The sequence below is a fragment of the Halichoerus grypus genome, chromosome X (genome assembly GCF_964656455.1).
Source record: "Halichoerus grypus chromosome X, mHalGry1.hap1.1, whole genome shotgun sequence".
NCBI lineage: Eukaryota > Metazoa > Chordata > Mammalia > Carnivora > Phocidae > Halichoerus > Halichoerus grypus.
Genome location: NC_135727.1, coordinates 30289806 through 30312222, shown reverse-complemented (window position 1 = coordinate 30312222; position 22417 = coordinate 30289806). Strand labels below are relative to the sequence as shown.

Here is a 22417-nt window from a genome sequence, read left to right as displayed (position 1 = left end):
AGCTGCAGAGGGAGAGGGAGAGCAGGGAACCTGACAACGACCACGCAGGGCTCGATCCCAGGGCCCCAGGATTATACCCTGAGCCCGAGGCAGACGCTTAACCGACTGAACCACCCAGGCGCCCCAGGGCCCACAACTTTTGATTTCACCATTTAGAAGAACACTTTATACTATTACTACTACTACTACTACTAGAAAAATGATCTGACCATTGTAAAGACAGCTGTGATGCACCGGGCACTGTTCTCAGTCTTCACATGAATCGTCTGATCCGATGCTCCTACGAACCCCTATTCCACAGGCACTGTGATCCCCACTGTGTAGACAAGGAAACTAAGAAATGTGAAGTACACTGTTCCTGGGTCTAGGCTGATAACCATTACGTTGGAAGCTCATCCTTGATTCACAAAAGACATCTCTGAAAACAGTCAAGCCACAAGGGAGGTCCGAACCTCACAATGTGGGCCTGGAGAAGTGAGAAGTTCCATCGTGAGGCCAGTGGCCTTGGGTTTAACACGCTTGGTGCCTCAGTGGGTTCCCCGGTACCGCAAGTGCTGCCGGGAGGAGGGGAGCTCACACACACACGGCCCTGCACACGGCCGGCTGCCGGGAGGAGGGGAGCTCACACACACGGCCCTGCACACGGCCGGCTGCCGGGAGGAGGGGAGCTCACACACACGGTCCTGCACACGGCCGGCTGCCGGGAGGAGGGGAGCTTACACACACGGCCCTGCACACGGCCGGCTGCCGGGAGGAGGGGAGCTCACACACACACGGCCGTGCACACGGCCGGCTGCTGGGAGGAGGGGAGCTCACACACACAGCCCTGCACACGGTGGCCAGCACAGAGAAGGGACTCCTGTGGCCTGCCATGCGTGCTCCTCCTGGCACAGCCCTGCGGCGCCCCCCTTCCCCCCGCCCCCCGGCTGGGAAGAAGCCACCAACACCACAGGGTGGAGGTCACACCGTTGCTGGGACTGACTGACAGAAGCCGGCGGACACTCAGGGCTTTGCTTCCCATTGGTGGGAATGGGTGTTGCCCTGGAAGCACGTGTAAACATTCTGTCCGGCGGGCGTGGGGCGGGGCGGCCGGGAGTCTGAGGCCTCCCTGGTTCCCTGGCCTGTACTGTTCCAAACAAGGATCGGCTCGCTCAGGTGCCCGGGGTGGGGGTGGGGGTGCGGGTGTGTGTGGGGGTGTTTGTGAAGGGGGGGCGCCGCAAAGAGGCCTCGCGCAGTCGTCACCCCCCCCCCCCCCGCTTGACCACACCCCCGGCCCTTCCCACCCGCGCCGCGCATCTGGCTTCTCTCTTTAGGAAGGGGAGCCAAAGCACTAGGACGGGCCAGTCGGAGGGACGCTTACGAAGGATTTGTGCCCATGGACGAGCGAGGGCGCAATGTGAGCTGCTTGCCGAGCCCCGCTCCCCTTTCCTTCTCCTGCCCGAATACAGGGCTCCCCAGGGAAGGTCTTAAGGAGGTCCTTCCACGGATGAGACCCCTGCCTCTTCTGCCTGGTTTTGTTTTGTTTTGTTTTTATTTATTTATTCATTTGAGACACAGAGATACAGAGAGAGAGAGAGAGAGAGCATGAGCAGGGGGGGAGACAGAGGGAGAGGGAGAAGCAGGTTCCCCGCCGAGCCAGGAGCCAGAGGTGGGGCTCGATCCCAGGACCCTGGAATCATGACCTGAGCTGAAGGCAGATGCCCAACCATCTGAGCCACCCAGGCGCCCCTGTTTTGTTTTTTTAAAGATTTTATTTATTCATTTGACAGAGAGAGACACAGCGAGAGAGGGAACACAAGCAGGGGGAGTGGGAGAGGGAGAAGCAGGCTCCCTGCGGAGCAGGGAGCCTGATGTGGGACTCAATCCCAGGACCCTGGGATCATGACCTGAGCCGAAGGCAGTCGCTTAACCGACTGAGCCACCCAGGCGCCCTTCTGCCTGGTTTTGGAGGTCGCAGATTTGGCTTCTATTCAATTCATCAAGAGGTAATTTGCTGAAACCCAAGTCACTGAGTGACCAAGTCACCACGTGGGCCATTCTTTAAAGAATCAAGTTGCGGTATGGTTAACTCACCAAAGCCTACTAAATTTACCGATTTCCCAAAAAACTCCATTGTTGTCTTTAACTACAGAGTTGATAGCAAATCGTTGTAGCCAAATTGGCCCGACTCTTAGGCTGGGGACAGCCAGTTCTCTAATGTTAAGGGCCTTCGGATTCCCTCATGGGCCACCCTTCAGGTTCTCCTCACTCTCTGGGACGGGCAGCCTGGGAAGATTCTGTCCTCCCCTCGTAGATGGCCTCGTCCACCCCCGGGAAGCAGCAACAGGGAACTGAAGCAGATGCAAACCGAGCCTAAAATGCTAATATGAAGACCCAAATGAACACGAGTCAGCATTACCGAATGCTTAAAAGGCTGTTCAGTCCATCCCTGGACTGACGGCCACAGGAACTGGGCTGCCTTGGGCAGCCCCCAGCACACCCTGGAACCAACAATGACAAAGGGAACCAAAGGGTGACTCTTCTTGAAGGAGGCTCACAGAAAGCGAGGGAGCACATTCTGGACTTCAGATGGGAATGTGAGAACAGGGCCCCACAACCCTTGTGAGTCCTGGAGGGAGGAGAGTGGGGTAGTTGAGTGCACCCGCTGTGGAGCCAGTCTGGCCATGAACTTGGCTTCCTCCTTTCACATGGTAACAAGAGTCTCTCTGAGGGGCACCTGGGTGGCTCAGTCATTGAGTGTCTGCCTTCCGCTTGGGTCGTGATCCCAGGGTCCTGGGATCGAGCCCCGCATCGGGCTCCCTGCTCGGCGGGAAGCCTGCTTCTCCCTCTCCCACTCCCCCTGCTTGGGTTCCCTCTCTCGCTGTGTCTCTCTCTGTCAAATAAATAAAATCTTAAAAAAAAACAAAAACAAGAGTCTCTCTGTGACCCAGGGTCTCAGCAGGAAACCTGGCATACTAAGAGCAGGGTAGGTAGAGAAGGGTTAAGCAAAGGGAGTGTTGAGGGAGGTGTGGGCAGACAGGAGGGCAACAAGGGCAAGTGCGGCTCCCCCGGGGCTAGAACAGTGGGGCCACAGGGCTAAGGGGAGAGCATAACTGCCTTTACGGGGCTGAGAAGTGAGACCCTTGCCCTGGGACAAGCGGGGCCGCTCCAGCCACAGGGGACCCTGCAGGGGGACCACTCCCCAGGGAACATATCACTTGCCCTCATTCTCCCTCCTCAGCCTTGTCTCCGCATTGTGTGGAACTTCCTGGAAGCCAGAGGGCATGGGAGAGCCCACTGATGCAGTCCAGTCAGGTCAGCCTTCCAAGGGAGAGAGCAGGGGAGACGGGGAGGAGTGGATCTGAAAGGGCAAACGGAAGGTGTCTGGTGCACGATCTCATGGGGCAGGGGTGAGTTAAAGGAAACAAGGCACATTAAACACCCCAAAATTGGGAGTTGCTATTTATAGAAAAACAACGAGCTCCCTTTGGAGAGAGATACCCACCCCCCACGTAAGGATTGCCCGCAGGGATGTGTAACTGTGCCAGAGGTAAGTGATTTCTCATAAGTGAAGAGACTTTAGTAGCCGGGAAAGACAGAGAATCCAAGACTCAAGAGGAAAAGACGGAAAATGCGCAGAGTCCTAGCGCTGGGATGAATCCTGTTCACAGCCTGAGTAACTATTAAGTTTCACAGTCTCAATAGATGTTAAAAGCATTTGGAAAATTTCAGCGATCATTTATGATAAACCTCTTACTAAAACAGGAGCAAACAGTTTCCTGACGTGATAAATCTCTCACCACAAACCAGCATCACACTTTATGATGGAACAGCAGAAAGCACACCCACTGGAGTCAGACACAAAAGGATTTGGTTTTGGAACATTACCTTCACTTTCACTGAACATTTCTCCAGAAGTGTTAACCAAAGCGAATACTATGGAACTATATATTTTAGGAAAAAAGATGGTAAGAAAATGATAGTTTCTGGCAGATGATATAATTTGTACACCTGGAGAATCCAAGAGAAAAACTGAAAATCCACCCCCTTCTATGCTGTATTGCCTCTGATGATTTTTAATTCACTTTATCTTTTTTAAAGATTTATTTATTTATTTGAGAGAGAGCACGAGCAGGAGGAGGGACAGAGGAAGAAGGAGAGAATCTCAAGCAGACTCCCCACTGAGCACAGAGCTCAACACAGGGCTTGATCCCACAACCCTGAGATCACGACCTGAGCCAAAATCAAGAGTCGATGTTTAACTGACTGAGCTACAGGCGCCCCAGGGCACATAGTTCTTTAAAGTGAATTAAAATTGGGGTGCCTGGGTGGCTCAGTCAGTTAAGCATCCGACTCTTGCTTTTGGCTCAGATCGTGATCTCAGGGTCGTGGGATCGAGCCCTGTGGTCGGGCTCCATGCTCAGTGGGGAGTCTGCTCTTTCTCTCTTCCTCTGCCACTCCCCCTGCTTGTGCGTGCGTTCTCTCTTTGTCTCTCAAATAAAATAAATAAAATCTTAAAAAAAAAAGAGAGCCATGTGCCTTCAGTTGCCTAAGCAGGGATTGAGGTTCTATTCAAGACTCAACTAGAAATCAATATTGTTAGAACTCCAAAGAAGTTAGGACTCATTCTACTACATCTTTTTTTTTTTTTTTTAAAGATTTTATTTATTTATTTGAGAGAGAGAGAATGAGAGAGAGAGAACACATGAGAGGGGATAGGGTCAGAGGACGAAGCAGACTCCCTGCCGAGCAGGGAGCCCGATGCGGGACTCGATCCAGGGACTCCAGGATCATGACCTGAGCCGAAGGCAGTCGCTTAACCAACTGAGCCACCCAGGCGCCCCTCATTCTACTACATCTTGATTAAACTGTTCATGGTTATAAGAATCTGAAAATCCGGGGCGCCTGGGTGGCTCAGTCGTTAAGTGTCTGCCTTCGGCTCAGGTCATGGTCCCAGGGTCCTGGGATCGAGCCCCGCATCAGGCACCCTGCTCCGCGGGAAGCCTGCTTCTCCCTCTCCCACTCCCCCTGCTTGTGTTCCCTCTCTGGCTGGCTTTCTCTCTGTCAAATAAATAAAAAAATCTTTAAAAAAAAAAAAATCTGAAAATCCTTGGTTTTCAGGAAAAATAGATCTCTGAAGCTAGGCACAATGGATAAAGCGTAAGGCCTCACTCCTATCCCCACCCTTAAGCCCCTGTTGCCCCCTGGAGGCAACAACCATTTCCTACGTCTTGTTATCCTTCAAGCGGTGGTCTGAACTTAGATGAGTGTGTAGCCACATGCGCAAGAGATAACTTCTTGAGTTTCTTTTTCCAGGCAAAAGAAAATGGATGGGACCGAAGATTTCAAAATCCAGAAGATGGATGTGGATCCAAGTCCTACAAGCCAGGAGACAGACACAGAAGAAGACAATGGCAATCTGAATGAACTAGCATTAGCGGTAGTGAAGAGTGCCGTCAGTGCTGCTGTTAAGACTGTGGCAGGTAGTAATCCTGCTTGCAGGTGTGAAGGACTAGCCCATTAAACAATGCCACACTACCAGGCAACTAACAAATTCTCACCTTTTTTTTTTTTTTTTTTTTGCAGAAGAAGAAAAGCCCATCAAAAATATCAAATGGGTCACACACGGTGAATTCACAGCAGAAACGGGCCATAAGCAAATTGAGGAGTTCATTCTGGTAAGTTAGTTGACCACTCCAGATTGGTGTACAAGGGCGAGGAACAATGAAAAGTTTAAAACCCGGAAACCCTAGGTGATTTCAAAGGTGACTAAGTAAACATTGTCCCCATCTGGGTTCCAAATTCACCATGGTATGGTTCGACGGTGAAAGGCACCATCGTATTTCCCGGTTTGTATCATCCTAACCTTACATCTCCCTCGGAAAATCTGATACTCCCAGTTAAGCCATTTTCCCATGCTGGTGCTCTAAGTGGGGGCCTAGTGGCCAAAGGAGGGAGCTACTGTTCCAAAACGGGAATTCTCCATCACCAACTTTAGAAATCTCATATGAACAGAGGGGATGCCGATGGATCTTTCTGATTTGGTTTTGGAACATAATGTCCACACATTATGATGTGCATGCCTGTGAATTCCTCTCCCTTTTCCGCCTGTGCCTGGCTCGGACCCATTTGTGTGGCTTATCCTGGCAGCTTTGGAGAGAAGGCCCTGGGTTGCTTTGCATAACTGGCGAGGTGGATTAAGAAATGGCCTGAAATCCCCACTCACTGTATTTCCTCAGAAGAGAGATGAGTTGAAAAAAAAAGGGGGGGGGGGCGCCTGGGTGGCTCAGTCTGTTGAGCGTCTGCCTTCCGCTCAGGTCATGATCCTGGAGTCCTGGGATCGAGCCCCACATCGGGCTCCCTGCTCAGCAGGAGCCTGCTTCTCCCTCTCCCTCTGCTGCTCCCCCTGCTTGTACTCTCTCTCTCTTTCTCAAATAAAGAAAATCTTAAAAAAAAAAAAAAAAAAGAGATGAGTTGAAACCCGTGGAGGCAAACTCCCCACCCCTCGGAGAAGCTTCCTGCTGTCTCTGTTTCTCTGGCCAGCCCATCACAGCCTACAGCCCCAAGGGCAGTTTCCTAGGCCCTAGGAAGGCCCCGTCGGGTGGCAGTGAGGTGGCTCCACACCCTCTCATACCCCAGCAGGCACATTTCAATTACAAGGGGTCCCTAGAGCACAATGATGATGAATGGCGCAAAGTACTACTTACTCTTGGACCTTCTTGCTCTGGAGAACGTCTCCCTTTGGAGTTGGGCAAAAGCCTCTGCCTACTGCACCCAGGGTCTGTGAATCAGACTGGAATGGGACACAGAACAAGCAGAAAAATTTCCCCCAACAATGCCACCAGTTATTCTGAATAAAAGGCAAAAGTCAGTCCTGACAAGGGGCTGCAGAGCTTGAAGTGATCTGAGTCCCCTCCTCCCTCCCAACTTATCGCTCAGGGTCATCACCTTCTACCTTCTCCCCTTTCACCGTCCTTGCCGCAGCCACACCTGTCTCCTTCCTGTTCAACTGCCAGGCACGCTCCCGCCTCAGGGCCTTGGCACATGCAGGGCTGTCTGCCTGGAACCCTCTCCCCTGCGATCTGTTCCGATCTGTTCTCATGGGTCGGGCCTTACCTCTCTTGAGATCTTCGTTAACATGCCGCCTGTTCACTCACTCTGAGAATGACCTGAAGACTAGTAGAAGAGATCTTCCACAGCTAAAGATATAAAGAAAAAGCCACATTAAGAAGGGGAGCAGGGACCGAGACAAAGTTGGGAACTAAACCCCTGCACGGCGACCCACACATGGGAGCGCAATCACAGGCGCGCAGGCACTCCCTGAGAAGCGGGAGGTTCAAGCCCCACCTCTGGGCACCACCCACCCTGGAGACTGCGCCAGGAAGATGAACCCCCCCCCCCAACATGTGGCCTTGAAAATCAGCAGCGTTTCATCCCAGGAGCTTGGAAAATCAGGGGAGGGCCAGAGTGTTACAGGAAACCAAGACTCTGCTCTTAAAGGACCCACACCCTATCACACTCTCTCGGAGCCCAAGCCCAGAGGTAGTGGTTTGAAAGGTGCCTGGACTATATGTGACGGGGATTGATCAGCTACTTTTAGGGTTTTGTGCCAAAGGGGCAGGGATCTGTAGGAACTTTCTCTGGGAACAAAGGTGCTGGTCGGTACCAGTTCTGACATTCTCCATCCACCTTGCTAGGACTACCGACCCTGCCCTGGCAGGTGGCCCGCTAAAGCAGCTCCTGGCCCTGCCAGGCAGCCTCATTTGGGACCTGCATCTCCCCAAAGCAATTACCACCCTGCCACAGCTCGTGGGCAGCCTTGGCCAAGACCAGTGTCCCTCCAAAGCAACTCATGCCCCGGGGGTGGGAGGGCCCAGTCCCACCTACCAGCACTCCCACAATAGTCACTACGAGGCATTGCAGCTGGGGGGAGGGGGGCAAGGGCCAGCCCCACTCACCAGCGCCCCCCACAGCAGTCACAGCTGAGCCACAACAGGTCAGTGCACACAGCCCACACGTGGGACACCCCTGGAGTGCCTGGTTCTGGTGATGAGGGGTGATTATACTACTGGGCCCCCCGAACACCTTCTACATAAGGCCACCACTTTCAAGACCAGGAGACGGAGCTGATGTACCTAATACATAGAAACAAACACATAGAGTCAGACCAGATGAGGAGACGGAGGAATAAGAACAAGACAAAACCACAGAAAAAGAACTAAAAATGTGGATAAGCAATTTATCTGATAAAGAGTTCAAAGTAATGGTCATAAAGGTGCTCACAAGAGGACAAGAGTTGGGAGAAGAATGGATGAACTCAGTGAGAACTTCAACAAAGAGACAGAAAATATTTTTACTTCTATTTTTTGAGAGAGAGCTCAAGTGGGGGTAGGGCAGAGGGAGAGGGAAAGAGAATCCCAAGCAGGCTCCCTGCCTAGTGCGGAGCCCCATGCGCGGCTCAGTCTCATGACCCTGAGATCATGACCTGAGCCGAAATCAAGAGTCAGACGCTTAACCAACTGAGCCACCCAGGCGCCCAAGAAAAAGGAATTCTTAAGAAATGAGAGTAGGATAAGGTACCACTGGAACAACATCAAGCATACCAACATTTGCATTATAGGGGTCCCAGAAAGAAAAGAGAGAAAAAGGGGTAGAAAACCTATCTGAAGACATAATAGCTAAAAACTTCCCTAACCTGGGGAAAAAAACAGACACCTGGGTCCAGGGAGCACAGAGAGCCCCAAATAAGAGGAACCCAAGGAGGTCCATGCCAAGACACATAATAACAAAAATGCCAAAAATTAAAGATAAAGAAAGAATCTTAAAAGCAGCAAGAGAATACCAATAGTTACGTATACGAGAACCCCCATAAGGCGATCAGCTGATTTTTCAGCAGAGTTTGCAGGCCAAAAGGAAGCGGCACAACACACTCTGAGTACTGAAAAGAAAAACCTACAACCAAGAATACTCTGTCCAGCAAGGTTATCCATCAGAGGGCGCCTGGGTGGCTCAGTTGGTTAAGCGACTGCCTTCGGCTCAGGTCATGATCCTGGAGTCCCTGGATCGAGTCCCGCATCGGGCTCCCTGCTCGGCAGGGAGTCTGCTTCTCCCTCTGACCCTCCCCCCCCTCATGTGCTCTCTCTCATTCTCTCTCTCTCAAATAAATAAATAAAATCTTTAAAAAAAAAAGGTTATCCATCAGAACTGAAGGAGAGATAGAGTTCTCAAAAAAAAGTTAAAGGAGTTCATCACCACTAAACCAGCATTACAAAAAGTGTTAAAGGGACTTGTTTAAGTAGAAAAGGCCATAATTAGAAGATAATTACAAAAGAAAAAATTTCACTGGTAAAAGCAAACATATAGTAAAGGCAGTAGATCAATCACTTATAAAGCTAGTATGAAGGTTAAAAGGCAACAGTAGTAAAATCAATTATAGCTATGATAATTACTTATGAGATACACAAAATAAAAAGATGTAAAATATGATGTCAACTACATAAAATAGGAGGGAATGAAAATGTAGCACTTTTACAATGTGTTCCAAATTAAGTGACCATCAGCTTAAAATACACTGCGATATATACATAGTGCATTACAGATGAACCTCCTGGTAACCACAATCCCAAAACCTATAACGGACACACAAAAGACACAGGAATCCAAACATAACAAAGAAAGTCATCAAATCACAAGGGAAGAAAGAACAGAGAAGAACTACAAAAACAACCAGAAAACAATTAACAAACTAATCATAAGTACATGCCCAGCAGTAATTACTTTATTTTTTATTTTTTTAGATTATTTATTTATTTATTTGACAGAGAGAGACACAGCGAGAGAGGGAACACAAGCAGGGTGAGTGGGAGAGGGAGAAGCAGGCCTCCCGTGGAGCAGGGAGCCCGATGTGGGGCTCGATCCCAGGACCCTGGGATCATGACCTGAGCCGAAGGCAGACGCTTAACGACTGAGCCACCCAGGCGCCCCTAGCAGTAATTACTTTAAATGTAAATAGACTACATGCTCCAATCATAAGACACAGGGTGACTGAATGGATAAAAAACCAAAACCCATCTATATGCTGTCTACAAGAGACTCACATCAGACCTCGAGACACATACAGACTGAAAGTGAAGGGATGGGAAAAGATATTCCAAGCAAATTAGAGAAAAAAAAGGAAAACCTGGGTAGCAATACTCATACCAGACAAAATAGACTTAAAAAAAAAAAAACAACACCTGTAACCAGAGACAAAGGGCATTATATAATGATAAAGGGGTCAACCCAACAAGAAGATATAAGACTTGTATATTTACATCTATGCACCCAACACAGGAGCACCTAAATATATAAAGAAAATATTGACAAATATAAAGGAAGAAATTGACAGTAGTACAGTAATAGTAGGGAACTTTAACACCCCACTTACTATCAATAGATCATCCAGACAGAAAACCAATAAGGAAAGTGACTTTGAATGACACATTAGACCAGATGGACTTAACATATATCCAGAACATTCCATCCCAAAACAGCAGAATACACATTCTTTTCAAGTACACATGGAACATTCTCCAGGACAGATCACATGTTAGGCTAGAAAACAAGTCTCAATAAACTTAAGAAGACTGAAATCGTATCAAGCGTCTTTTCTTAGCACAATGGTATGAAAATAGAAACCAATTACAAGAAGAAAACTGGAAAAAAACTATAAACACCTGGAGGCTAAACATGATACTAAGCAATCAATGGCTGAACAAAGAAGTCAAAAAGGAAATAAAAAAATACCTTGAGACAAATGAAAATGGAAACACCGTACAAAATCTATGCGATGCTGCAAAAGAAGTTTTAGAGGGAAGTTTTTTTTTTAAAGATTTATTTATTTAGGGGCGCCTGGGTGGCTCAATCAATTAAGCGTCTGCCTTCGGCTCAGGTCATGATCCCAGAGTCCCAGGATGGAGCCCCGCATCGGGCTCCCTGCTCACCTGGGAGTCGGATTCCCCCTCTCCCTCTGTCCCTCCCCGCCACTCGTGTGTGCTCTCTCTCTCTCAAATAAATAAATAAAATCGGGCGCCTGGGTGGCTCAGTCGTTAAGCGTCTGCCTTCGGCTCAGGTCATGATCCCAGAGTCCTGGGATCGAGTCCCACATCGGGCTCCCTGCTCGGCGGGAGGCCTGCTTCTCCCTCTCCCAGTCCCCCTGCTTGTGTTCCTGCTCTCGCTATCTCTCTCTCTGTCAAATAAATAAATAAAATCTTTAAAAATAAATAAATAAAATCTTAAAAAAAAGAGATTTATTTATTTGAGGGGGGAGGGGCAGAGGGAGGAGAAAGAAACTTAAGCAGACTCCACGCTAAGGGAAGTTTATAGCACTATAGGCCCAACTCAAGAAATCTGAAAATCTCAAATAAACAATTTAATCTTATGCCTAAAGGAAGTAGAAAAAGAACAAAGCCCAAAATTAGTAGAAGGAAGGATTTAATAAGTATCAGGAGAAGATAAACGAAATAGAAACTTAAAACATTAGAAAAGATCAATGAAGCTAAGAGCTGGTTCCTTGAAAAGATAAAATTGAAAAACCTTTAGCAAGACTCATGAAGAAAAAAAGAGAGAGGACTCAAATGAAGAAAATCAGGAATGAAAGAAGTTATAACGGACATCACAGAAATACAAATGATTATAAGAGACTAGACTAGTCTGAAAAATTATTTGTTGCAAACAAATTAAACAACCTAGAAGAAATAGATAAATTCCTAGAAACAATCTTCCAAGACTGGAATCAAGAAGGAATGGAAAATCTGAACAGACAAAATGCTAATAATGAAATTGAATCAGTACTCAAAAAAACTCCCAACAAAAGAAGTCCGGGACGAGATGGCTTCACAAGTGAATTTCACTAAACATTTATTTTTTTTTAAAGATTTTATTTATTTATTTGAGAGAGAGAGAGCATAAGAGAGAGAGAGCATGAGGGGGGAGGCAGAGGGAGAGGGAGAAGCAGACTCCCCGTGGAGCAGGGAGCCTGATGCGGGGCTCAATCCCAGGACCCTGGGACCATGACCTGAGCTAAAGGCAGATACTTAACTGACTGAGCCACCCGGTGCCCATCACCAAACACTTAAAAAGGAGTTGATACTTATCCTTCTCCAACTATTCCAGAAAATTAAAGAGGAAAGGATGCTTCCCAATCACTCAATGAGACCAACATTACCCTGATACCAAAACCAGACAGACACTACACAAAAAGAAAATTCCAGGTCAATATCCCTGAAGAACATAGATGCAAACATCCTCAATGATATATTAACAAACCAAATTCAACAATACATTAAAAGTATCATATATCACAATCAAGTGGGATTTATTCCAGGGATGCAAGGATGATTTAATATACACAAATTAATCAATGTGATACACCATGTTAACAAAATAAAGGATAAAAATAATATGATCATCTCAATAAATGCAGAAAAAGCATCTGACACAACTCAACATTCAAATACGATAAAAACTCTCAACAAAGTGGGCACAGAGGAAACATACCTCAACATAAGAGAGGCCAGATATGACAAACCCAGAGCTAACATCATGCTCAAGAGTGAAAGGCTGAAAGCTTTCTCTCTAAGATCAGGAACAAGACTAGAATGCTCACTCTTGCCGCTTTTATTCAACATATAGTACAAGGCCTAGCTGTAGCAATGAAACAAGAAAAAGAAATAAAAGGCATCCAAATTGGTAAAGAAGAAGTAAAACTGTCACTATTTGCAGATGTCATGATATTATATATAGAAAACCCTAAAGACTCCACCAAAAAACTATTAGAACTAATAAATGAATTCAATGAAGTTGCAGGATACAAAATTAACATACGGAAATCTGTTGTTGCGTTTCTATACACTAATAACTATCAGAAAGAGAAACTGAAAAAACAATCCCGTATACAATTGCATCAAAAAGAATAAAATACCTAGGAATAAATTTAACCAAGAAGTTGAAAGACGTGTATTCTGAAAACTATAAGACAGTGATGAAAGAAACTGAAGATGACAAATAAATGGAAAGATATATCATGCTCATGGAATGGAAGAATTAATATTGTTGAAACGCCCATACCACCCAAAGCAATCTATAGAATTCAATACAATCCCAATAAAAATACCAATGGCAATTTTACATTTTAGAACAAATAATCCCAAAATTTATATGGAATGACATAAGACCTCAATTAATCAATGCAATCTTAAGAAAGAAGAGTAAAGCAGGAAGTATCATGCTCCCAGATTTCAAACTATACTACAAAGCTATAGTAATCAAAACAGTATGGTACTAGCACAAACACAGAACTACACATCAAAGGAACAGAACAGAGTCCAGAAATAAACCCACACTTATATGGTCAATTAATCTATGCCAAAGGAGGCAAGAGTATACAATGGGGAAAAGACAGTCTCTTCAATAAAAGGTGTTAAGGAAACTGGACAGCTACACGCAAAATAATGAAATTGGAGGAGTGCCTGGGTGACTCAGTTAGTCGAATGTCCGACTCTTGGTTTCAGCTCAGGTCATGATCTCAGGGTAGTGAGATCGAGCCCTACATTAGGCTCTGCGCTTAGAGTGCAGTCTGCTTGAGATTCTCTCCCTCTGCCCCCACCCCCGCTCGCACGCTCTCTCTCTCAAATAAACACTTAAAAAAAAAATGAAAACAGACCACTTTCTAACCACACACACAAAAATAAACTCAAAGTGGATTAAAGACCTAAATGTAAGACCTGAAACCATAAAACTCCTAAAAGAAAGCAGAGGAAGTAACACCTGGAAATCAGCCTTAGCAATATTTTTCTCAGGCAAGGAAAACAAAAACAAAAATAAACAATTACAACTACATCAAACTAAAAAACCTTTGCACAGCAAAGGAAACCATCAATAAAATGAAAAAGTAACCTACTAAATGTGAGAAGATATTTTGCTAATGATAGGTCTGATAAATGGTTAATATCCAAAATATATAAAGAACTCATACAACTCAACACCCCCCACAAAAAAAAATTCATTTACGGGCAGATGGCCTGAATAGAAAATTTTTCCAAAGAAGACATACAGATGGACAAGAAACACATGAAAAGATGCTCAACATCATTAATCATCAGGGAAATGCAAATCACAACCACAATGAGATATCACCTCACACCAGTCAGAATGGCTAATACCAAAAAGACAAGAAATAACAATTGTTGGGCGCCTGGGTGGCTCAGTTGGTTAAACGACTGCCTTTGGCTCAGGTCATGATCCTGGAGTCCCGGGATCGAGTCCCGCGTCGGGCTACCTGCTCAGCAGGGAGTCTGCTTCTCCCTCTCCCGCTCCCCGCTCTTGTGCTCTTTCTCTCACTCTCTCTCAAATAAATAAATAAAATCTTAAAAAAAAAAAAAAGAAATAACAATTGTTGGTGAAGATGTGAAGAAAAGGAAAGCCTCATGCACTGTTGGGTGGGAGTGTAAATTCGTGCAGCCATTATGGAAAAGAGTATAGAGGTTCCTCAAAAAATTTTAAATAGAAATACTATATGATCCAGCAATTCCACTTCTGCGTATTTTTCCGAAAACAAAAACACTAACTTGAAAAGATATATGCACCCCATGTTCATTGCAGCATTATTTGCTATAAGCCAAGATTGGAAGCAACTTAAGCATCCATCAATAGATGAATGGATAACAAAGATGTGATATATATAAAATAGAATATTATTCAGCCATAAAAAAGAATGAAATCTTGCCATTTGTGACAACATGGATGGACCCAGAGGGTATTATGCTAAGAAGTGAAGTTAAAGAAAGACAAATAACATATGATTTCACTTACATGTGGAATCTAAAAAACCAAACAAATGAACTAACAAATCAAAACAGAAACAGACTCAAATACAGAGAACAAACTGGTGTTACCAGAGGGGAGAGGGGTATGATTTGGGTGGAACAAGTGAAGGGGATTAAGAGGTACGAGCTTCCAGTTATAAAATGAACTAGTCACAGGGCGCTCAGCTGGCTCAGTTGGTGGAGTGTGTGACTCTTGATCTCGGGGTTGTGAGTTTGAGCCCCACGTTGGGCACAGAGATTACTCAAAATAAAATCTTTAAAAATAAATAAAATAAAATAGTCACACAGAGGAAAAGCACAGCAAATAGTATTAATATTGTAATAATTTTGTATGGTGACGGACCTATTGTGATCATTTCATAATGTGCATAAGTATTCAATCACTATGTCATATACCTGAAACTGCAGCTCAATTAAAAAAAAATTCTACCTGCTCACTGAGGCCTTTCCTCGCCACCTCATCTAAAATTGCAACCCATTCTCTTCCTCTGATTTACTTTTTCCCTTAGTATTCAGCTCTACCTAAGATACGAGATTTTACTTACTTACCCTTTGCCTTTCTTCCAAATAGTCAATGATCAAATAGTCAATGAGGGCAGAGGCTTTTATTCAATTCTCTGTCCCCCGCCCCTATAAAGCTCAGGTACACAGAGATGCTCTAAAATATGTGTTGATTACACGGACAGATTTATTCTCGCCATACCATTATTTTTCACAGATGAACTGTGTAGGACTGTTATGAGGATAAGATGATTAGAAAGTAGAAAGTAACTGAAACGTTAAAAGCTCTATAAAGCTACTGACATGAAATCACCTTGTTCCCAGCCCTGCTAATGCACTGAGCCCTAGAAGTCAAGCCTGCCATTTAAGTGTCAGACATTTCTTTTTTTTTTTTTTTAAAGATTTTATTTATTTGAAGAGAGAGACACAGTGAGAGAGGGAACACAAGCAGGCGGAGCGGGAGAGGGAGAAGCAGGCTCCCCGCTGAGCAGGGAGCCCGATGCGGGGCTCGATCCCAGGACCCTGGGATCACGACCTGAGCCGAAGGCAGACGCCTAACGACTGAGCCAGCCAGGCGCCCCTAAGTGTCAGACATTTCTGATGGAGAGCTTTCTCAAGCTTACTGCAGATTTCCCAGAGTCCACTGTACACCAGGGGATGCCAAATTAGTAGTTAGCACTTACTGAGCATTACTATGTGTCAAGTACCGCTGAGCACTTCACATGCATGATCTCACCTAACCCCCACAATGAACCTGCACGTAGGTACATCAGTGTACCAATTTTACAGATGAGAAACCAAGGTTCAGAGAGGTTGGACTATTTGTCCAAAGTCTTTCTTTTTTTTTTTTTAAAAAGACTGTATTTATTTATTTATTTTAGGAAGAGAAAGCGTGCATGAGTGGGGAAAGGGGCAAAAGGAGAGAGAGAGGCAGAGAATCTCAAGCAGACTCTGCCCTGAGTGTGGAGCCCATTGTGGGGCTCTATCCCATGACCCTGAGATCATGACCTGAGCTGAAACTGAGTCAGACACTTAACCGACTGAGCCACCTAGGCACCCCTGTCCTAAGTCTTTCTGATTAAGCAGCAAAATGAAGTTTTGATCACAGGTCTGATATACTTTGGCCATCATAATAGGAAAAGTTCTTTTTTTTCCTTTAAAGATTTTATTTATTTATTTGGGCGAGAGAGAGAGCAAGTGAGCATGAGTGGGGAGGAGAGGCAGAGGGAGAAGCAGACTCCCCACTGAGCAGGGAGCCCGATGCAGGGCTCAGGGCTCGATCCCGGGACTCTGGGATCATGACCGGAACCGAAGGCAGACGCTTAACCAACTGAGCCACCCAGGTGCCCCTGAAAATTTCTTTTTGATGACAAAAATAATGCAGAGTTTTACTATCAGTGAAAAATGCAAATTCAAAAGATTTTAAGGTATTACAATGTGAATAAGAATGATTAAACCTGATGTCCAAAGGCTCGTGTGTTTTGGAGAGGGAAGAGGTACACTTACACACGGCCAATGGGCACAATTTGTTTATTCTCTTAAGGAACACAACCTGGCAACATGAATATACAAATAAGTTCTTTCTAAGAGAAAAGTTGGAAAATCCCCAACGCCTAACACCCAGTTAAAATTATTTTTTTAAAAGATTTTATTTATTTATTTGACAGAGAGAGACACAGCAATAGAGGGAACACAAGCAGGGGGAGTGGGAGAGGGAGAAGCAGACTCCCCGCCGAGCAGGGAGCCCAATGCGGGGCTCGATCCCAGGACCCTGGGACCATGACCTGAGCCAAAGGTAGATGCTTAACGACTGAGCCACCCAGGCACCCCTAAAGTTATTTTTATGATAAAATAAGACATTATATAAAAAAAGGAATATCCCCAGTGAGCAAAAGGACACAAAGCAGAAAAGGAAAGCTCTCCTTCCACCCCCACAATACCCGGTTCTACTCCCTCAAGGGTCACTTACCATTGATAACAGTTTTGTGCATATACTTCCAGATGCCTGTTGATTTTGAGTGTCCAATTGGCTAAGCCATCCATGGTGGAGTAGCACAATGAGATATTGTTTCCTGGAAGCGAGTATGTGAAGCAATGTTATGTAAAAATTACAAAATACAAGGATAACACATACTCACTGGAGCTACGTAAGAGTCGGCTGCCTGAACAGTGATAAAAATGGGGAAACTGGCTTGATGGAGATGGCTGAATTTAATGTGTCTAAGGCTGCCTTAGTTCACGAAAGAAAGAAAAAAAAAACTCTAGGACACCAAATTGAGAGGAAGAGAATCTTAGAACAGAGACATCTGGTGGGGGGGAGAGAGCACTGAGCGGGCTGCTTGGGAGCCCTGGGTCCCAGTCCCCACTGTTGCGTTGGACTGTCCCTTCCCATGGCTAGGCCCCAATATTCTCATCTGCAAAGGGAGGGACTTCCCTAAATGATGTCTAGGGCCCTTTCCGATGGTACAAAGTCTTTGATTGTCTGACAGATTCAACATGAAGGCTGAAGAAATATATTCATATAGAAAGGTTGGAAAGAAAGCCACGCTCCAATGGCCCGCAAAGGGTTAAGTAGCAGGCTCCTTCATAAAAGGAATCTGTGTAATCTGTGTAATCTGTGTAAAATACAATTCTGATCCCAGGGAATCTAGAGTCTGGTGCTCCTGTCTGGCTGACTGAAACAATCAATTGGGTATAAGTTTGAAATAAAGTAAGCTGGGGCTCCTGGGTGGCTCAGATGGTTAGGCATCTGCCTTGGGCTTGGGTCGTGATCCTAGGGTCCTGGGATCGAGCCCCGTATCGGGCTCCCAGCTCGGCGGGGAGTCTGTTTCTCCCTTTACCTCTCTCCTCTGCTCGTGCTCTCTCTCTCTGTCTGTCTCTCTCAAATGAATAAATAAAATCTTCTAAAAAAAAGAAAGAAAGAAAGAAAGAAAGAAAGAAAGAAAGAAAGTAAGCTGAGGCAGAAGGCCAACCTACTTTTAAAATTTTTTTTAGAGGGCCTGAAATCTTTTAGCCATCTCCCTCCGACTGTTCCTCCTCACATCACTGAAACTGTTAGACTGTCCCACTTCCTTCCTTCTGTGGACCTTCAACTAAATTCAGGATTTTTTTTTGATGTGGAAGCTTCCTGTGCCCCAATAGCCAACCCAAGGGGGTTCAGTTGAATTGAACTTGTTGAATACCTACAGCGTTCAAGGCACTGGACTGAGAATCGGGGCTGCACTGTGACTTCTGGGGGCCCTAGGCACTAGTGAGATTCATGCTTTGGAGAGAAAAATTTCTCCAAGGGGGTAAAATAGGGATCTGAGGGATCTGGATGATCCCAGTGCCTGACTCATTCCTTTTCTAAACTTAGTTTATATACCACCGATGGCTGCATTGAAGTGAGCCTGATTTTCAAAAACAGCTTGTGAAATCAGCCTCATTACTTTCAACAGTGACATCTACAGGCCTCCCAAGAGGAGTGCGCAGAACACATGTTCCAATCCCTTTCTAGTTACTCTCCAACTAACCAAACTTGCCTCCCAAGTAAGGGTCTGGCGGGAGGTCAGTGTGTATGCGTGCGTGGGGTGTATTTGTGCGCCTACACATCTGACTGTGCGCCTCTGGGTTCCAAAGCCCGCTCTCCAGGGAGGTTGCATTATTCACTCATTTCATGTCGGCTCTACCTTTTCTCTCCTCCACTTGTGGAGACAGATTGGGAGTTGACTCTAGTTTGAATCCCAGTCAAAAATGTTAGAAATGGATGCCCAAAGCTGGGCTGTAACCCCTACTGCTGTGTTGTTGCCTTTACCTAGAGGACTTGAAAAAAAGTTTGCTTTTCTGTGTGTTCTTTCTCTTTTATATGAAACAGACTTGGGAGTATCAAAACCGCTGGGTGTACTACGTAGAGTTTATAGAGAAGGAGGACTTGGTTCACAGCTACCACTATAACTACTGTGTGCGCTGGAGCATCCCAACTGCTAAGAAACCCATGCTACAAGTCACCGCCTCTGCCTACTTCACCATCAAGATCATCAAAAACAAACCTCTAGTAAGCTCTTCCTTTTCTGCCCCGTTCGCTTAGATGAGACTTCCAGGAAAATGGAGACTTCTCCCGTCAAGGTCATTGATGACCCCTTCTTTGTAAAACTTAAGTCCTATTTCTGTCCTCATCTCGCCTGGGCAATCTACAGCACTTGCCAGAGCTGCTCACTCCCCGCTTCATGAAATGTTCCATTTGGCTGCTAGAACCACACACTATCTGGGTTTTCCTTCCTGCCTCACTGACCATTCCTTCTCAGTCTCTACTGGCCTCGAACCTGTCCTCTATACTCCTCTCCTTGGTGATCTTATCGTCTCCTGACTTTAAATGCCACCTCTAGCTTATGCTTCCCAAATCTGCATCTCCAGCCCAGATCTCTGCCACTTGGATGTTTAATAAACATCTCACTTCTTGTATCCAAAACTGAACTTCCAATTTTCCCTTCCCAACCTGACCTGCCCGCAGACCTCTCATCTCCATTCATGGCCCAAATCCTTGGCATCATCCTTGACTCACATCCCTCACCCAACATATTAGCAATCCTATTGGCCCTATCTTCAAAAATAGGTCCTGAATCCAACAATTTCTTACCACTCCACTTCTACCACCTTGGTACAAGACACCATCATCTCTTACCAAGATCATTTCAATAGCCTCCTAACTGGTCGCTCTGCTTCCACCCTTGCCCTCATTGTGTATCTTTTCAAAATAGCAGCCACCAGCCAGAGTGAGCCTGATAAAATGAACTTATGTCACTCCGCTCTGTTTAAAATGTTCCAACGTGTTTCTCTAACTTCAAAGTGCATGCACATTAATTGCAGATCTTGTTGAAAGGAAGATTCTGATTCAGCAGGTCTGGGGTGGGGCCTGAGATTCTGCATTGCTAAGAAGCTCCCAGGTGGTGCTCCCAGGTGTGTGCCTGCCCACAGAGTACACTTTGAGTAGTGAGGGCCTGGTAGGCCCTTGCGTGACCTGGTCTCTTGCTATCTCTGCTTTCCTCCTCCTCCTCCTCCCTCCCTCCCTCTCCTCCAGCTGTGATCTTGCGACTCTTTAATAATCCAGGTAGAGTCCCACCTCAGGGCCTCTGCACCTGCTGTTCCCTCTGACTGGAAAACTCTCCCCTAGGTATGTGCATATCCTGCTCTCACCTCCTACGTCACACTTTTATTCTTTCCTCCATGCTTTTGCTTTTTCTCCCTAACACTTTATTACCTTCTGATAGTCTATGTAATTTATTATCTTGTTATTGTCTGTTCCCCCTACCAGAACATAAGCTCCACAAAGGCAGGAATTTTTGTTTTGCTGTAAAATGAGGCCTGGCAAGTAATAGGCACTCAATAAATACTTGAAGGAATGACTGTGTGTAGCCAACCAGGTAGACCAGGAATATGAAGTATGTTGATAGCTTGTGTGAAAGGAATCCAAGTAACATCCACAAATCCAGGGTTTGGGTCATCAGAGGAGCAGGTCTGGTCCCAAGCATAGTGCCTGGAATACAGCAGACATACACACGTTATTTTCCCCCTTGCTGCCCATTCTGTCACAGAAGTTACCTGAGGCTTGGTCTGCCTCCAGAGCTTCACAGAGGACTACACGGTGAGCCAACTCTGTCTTATATTTATCCTATCCTACTACAAACTTATGTATTTGAACCTGGAATCATGTAAAAAGGTAAAATACGTGGAGCTCTCACTCCTCCTGGTCATCTATCCTGCCATCAGCTGTCTTGCTAACTGGCAAGGTTGGAGATTGGAAAGTGAGGCTGCTGGAGGTAAGCAAGACCATGACCAGAGACTGTACATTGAGGGCTTAGGAGAAGGGCTCTTGCTCTGAATTCCACATATAATTTTGGAAGGGAGCATGGGTGGAGACCCCTGAGACAATATTACAACCTCCACTTTTATGCTGCTTTAAAAATGTTTTCAAACCGTGTTTATCTATATTATTTCATTCTTATCCTACTCCTAAGAGGTAAATACTGTCCATCGAGTAGAGTGGAACATAAAAAGAAGGTAAATGACTATTCATGAGGAGCACAAGCCTTTCCTGACTTGTTTCCAATTTTGCAGAGATTCTTCAGGTATTTGTTGCCAAAAAGATCTTTTGGGGAACAGAGATTTGAAGTGACAAAGAACTACCACCTATAGACATTCCAGTAAGGAGGATGAATTCTAGAAACTTAAGAGTATACATATGGACAAGTGTAGGGATGGAAGGAATTACGAGTTGGTATGATTGGTATAAGCTAACAGTTATCCTTTTCTCTCTTAGGATATGCCCATTGAGGTCTTTTATATCTTTGAGGGCCTTTCGTTAGTTCACAGGTAATGAACATTTGGAGACTTTTTGTGTGTGTGTGTGTGTGATCTCTATGCCCAACATGGGGCTAGAACTCATGGCCCTGAGATCAAGAGTCACATGCTCTACTGACCGAGCCACCGAGATGCCCCTGGAGACTTATTTTTAAAAGGGTGGTGGGCAAAGGTCATCACACCCCAGGAACCTAGCGGGCGCATAGCCACAGATAACTCATGTAATGGTCACTTTCCTTCTTTGGCCCACCCACCCCATTAGGATGGGCTGAAAGGATTCTGCCATTGTTCTAGAAAAAAATTTTTAATGTCTCATTTTTCAGTAATTAGAAACTTGAGGATTAACTGCTAAAGGATGGTGGGGGCAAAGTGGGTCATGTCTATTGTTTCTATGGGAAACTTCAGTCACATGGAATTAAGTCCTATATAATAATCTTTTATTTGTACAGCAGCTCTTTTAGAGAATCTTTACATATAAACTCATTAATCCTTTTACTGATTGGGCCTATGGAATAGAGACAACCTTTGCTCCCCACCCTCAAAAGACTTCTTACTCACTAGGAATGTAACAGAATAAACAGGGAATCCCTGGCTCAGTGTTTTATGTTAAAAAGTTTTCATATGTTTGTTTTTCTTCCTCTGCAGACCAGGAATGACTCGCTTTCAAGAAAAATGGCTGAGGGATATTATCGAGGCCAAAAATATTTTAATGGAGTCAATCTCCTTCTAATTCAATT

The 22417-nt window shown here is 45.5% G+C and overlaps 1 protein-coding gene across 1 annotated transcript; it reads left to right on the top strand.

The window, feature by feature from the left end:
- Positions 1-5128: 5128 nt before the first annotated feature.
- AKAP14 (A-kinase anchoring protein 14) lies at positions 5129-22410 on the top strand. The gene is made up of 6 exons (XM_078064905.1): positions 5129-5139; positions 5296-5462; positions 5566-5657; positions 19198-19377; positions 21640-21692; positions 22326-22410. The coding sequence occupies exons 1-6, from the start codon at positions 5129-5131 to the stop codon at positions 22408-22410; spliced, it is 588 nt and encodes a 195-aa protein (XP_077921031.1).
- Positions 22411-22417: the final 7 nt, after the last annotated feature.